The 2,287-nt window shown below is 37.8% G+C and overlaps 1 protein-coding gene across 1 annotated transcript; it reads left to right on the top strand.

Annotated features, from left to right (window-relative positions):
* The first annotated feature begins 388 nt into the window (after window positions 1-388).
* Window positions 389-1,235, top strand: LOC109876097 (gastrula zinc finger protein XlCGF67.1-like). The gene has a single exon (XM_020468561.2). The coding sequence runs from the start codon at window positions 469-471 to the stop codon at window positions 1,114-1,116; it is 648 nt and encodes a 215-aa protein (XP_020324150.1). The 5' UTR covers window positions 389-468; the 3' UTR covers window positions 1,117-1,235.
* Window positions 1,236-2,287: the final 1,052 nt, after the last annotated feature.

The following is a 2,287-nucleotide window of genomic DNA, read 5'->3' on the forward strand; positions in this document are numbered from 1 at the left end:
TGCACAGCGGAGAAGGTACGGTGGGATTCGAGATGGTCAGTGACCTGTTTGTTGACTTGGCTTTCGAAGACCTTAGATAGGCAGGGCAGGATGGATATAGGTCTGTAACAGTTTGGGTCCAGGGTGTCTCCCCCTTTGAAGAGGGGGATGACTGCGGCAGCTTTCCAATCCTTGGGGATCTCAGACGAGATGAAAGAGAGGTTGAACAGGCTGGTAATAGGGGTTGCGACAATGGTGGCAGATAGTTTCAGAAATAGAGGGTCCAGATTGTCAAGCCCAGCTGATTTGTACGGGTCCAGGTTTTGCAGCTCTTTCAGAACATCTGCTATCTGGATTTGGGTAAAGGAGAACCTGGAGAGGCTTGGGCGAGGAGCTGCGGGGGGGGCGGAGCTGTTGGCCGAGGTTGAAGTAGCCAGGCGGAAGGCATGGCCAGCCGTTGAGAAATGCTTATTGAAGTTTTCGATAATCATGGATTTATCAGTGGTGATCAGCAGTTACTCAAGATCAGATTCACTTAAACTACATAAGAGAATACACCAGCGAGTACACATAGGAGAGAAACCTCACCACTGTTTTGACTGTGGGAAGAGTTACTTAAAATCAGATTCACTTAAACTACACCTGAGAATACACACTGGAAAGAATCTTCACTGCTGCTCTGACTGTGGGAAGAGATTCACCTCTTCAGTAGACCTTAAAATACATCAGAGAATTCACACTGGACAGAAACCTTTTGGCTGTGATCAATGTGGGAAGAGTTTTACTAAGCCAAGCAACTTGAACTCACACCAGCGAATACACACTGGAGAGAAACCTTATGGTTGTGATCAATGTGGGAAGAGTTTTACTCAGTCAAGCGGCCTGATATCACACCAGATAACACACACAGGAGAGAAATCATATAGCTGTACTCAATGTGGGAAGAGTTTTGCTACATCTGTCTATCTGAAGAAACACCAGAGAATACACACAGGAGAGAAATCTTATAGCTGTAATCAATGTGGGAAGAGTTTTACTCAGTCAAGCAGCCTGAAATCACACCAAAGAATTACACAGGAGAGAAATCTCATAGCTGTAATCAATGTGGGAAGAATTTTACTCAGTCAAACAGCCTGATATCACACCAGTGGACTCACATATGAGATAAACCTTATGGCTATGATCAATGTGACAAGAGATACTCTGATAAAATATATCTAATCAAACATCAGAAAATACATACATGAAGGAGTTGTTTCAGATATCAATGAAATATTGTCACAATGTAGAATGTTTTAACATTGTAGTAAGAGTATTTTAATGATGTCACAATGTAGCACCCTCAACGTTTGCCCCCTGTTCAATTTGATAAGTTGATTGCAGCATGATATGGATTTTAGCCTCAGGGGAAAAATCCAGGCTCTGAATTGAAAGAGTATTATTTATGTGATTTAACAAAAATGTACTAACAAAAAAAGAGTTGTGTTACACTTACCACGTTGGTGACCCTCTTGAATCAAAATGCAACACTTCAAAATGTAGCTATCTGTTTACATCTATTACTATTTATGTAAATTAACAGAAAGTGACTAACAAAAAAAGAGCAGGTGTGATGTTGTTTGTATGATGTTGTCGTGTTTTGTTTATAAAAACTAAATTAAAATATTTTCTGGTCTTTTTTCAATGACTTGATAAATGAATTTCAACATAGTTGCAGCCTAAACACCTGGACGCAGTATAATGAATTGGTCTATAATCAATTTTATTAACAAGCCTACATCACTCCAGTATTTATTGACAACATTCAAGTGCTAAATGTCCAATACTGAAGAAGCATGACTAGAATCACCTCATATTTCAAACATTCAGCCTGACAAAGATACGTTTTATTATTTCATTCCATTTGCTTTTAATATTTTTACAATTCATGTCACATTTAGTTTGACTTTAGTTTTTTGATTTTCTTGATGAAGAACGTAACAACAAACAATGGAGTAAAACAAGTTTATAATTTGTATTGGATCCAATTGTTAATATTTTAATCAATGACATTTCCTTAAAATGCTCATTCTTTCAGTTAAGTTTCTGTTTGATGTGTACTAAATATAAAACTAAATATAGTTTTTTTCCTGTGAAGTCGTTGTGTTGCATCCATGTCTGAAATGTACTATATAAATAAAGCTTGATCTGATCATATTGCAAAACAAATGAACCCAGTAACCAACCAATCAACAGACTCTTGCTAAACCAATGAACAAATATGTGCAAAGGCATATCTTGGTCCATCTTAGACTGAATTTATATTGTT

The sequence above is a fragment of the Oncorhynchus kisutch genome, linkage group LG20, assembly GCF_002021735.2.
Source record: "Oncorhynchus kisutch isolate 150728-3 linkage group LG20, Okis_V2, whole genome shotgun sequence".
Taxonomy (NCBI): domain Eukaryota; kingdom Metazoa; phylum Chordata; class Actinopteri; order Salmoniformes; family Salmonidae; genus Oncorhynchus; species Oncorhynchus kisutch.

Coding starts and splice junctions, on each gene's coding strand:
- LOC109876097 (XM_020468561.2), top strand. CDS start 469: ATGGATTTATCAGTGGTGATCAGCAGTTACTCAAGATCAGATTCACTT.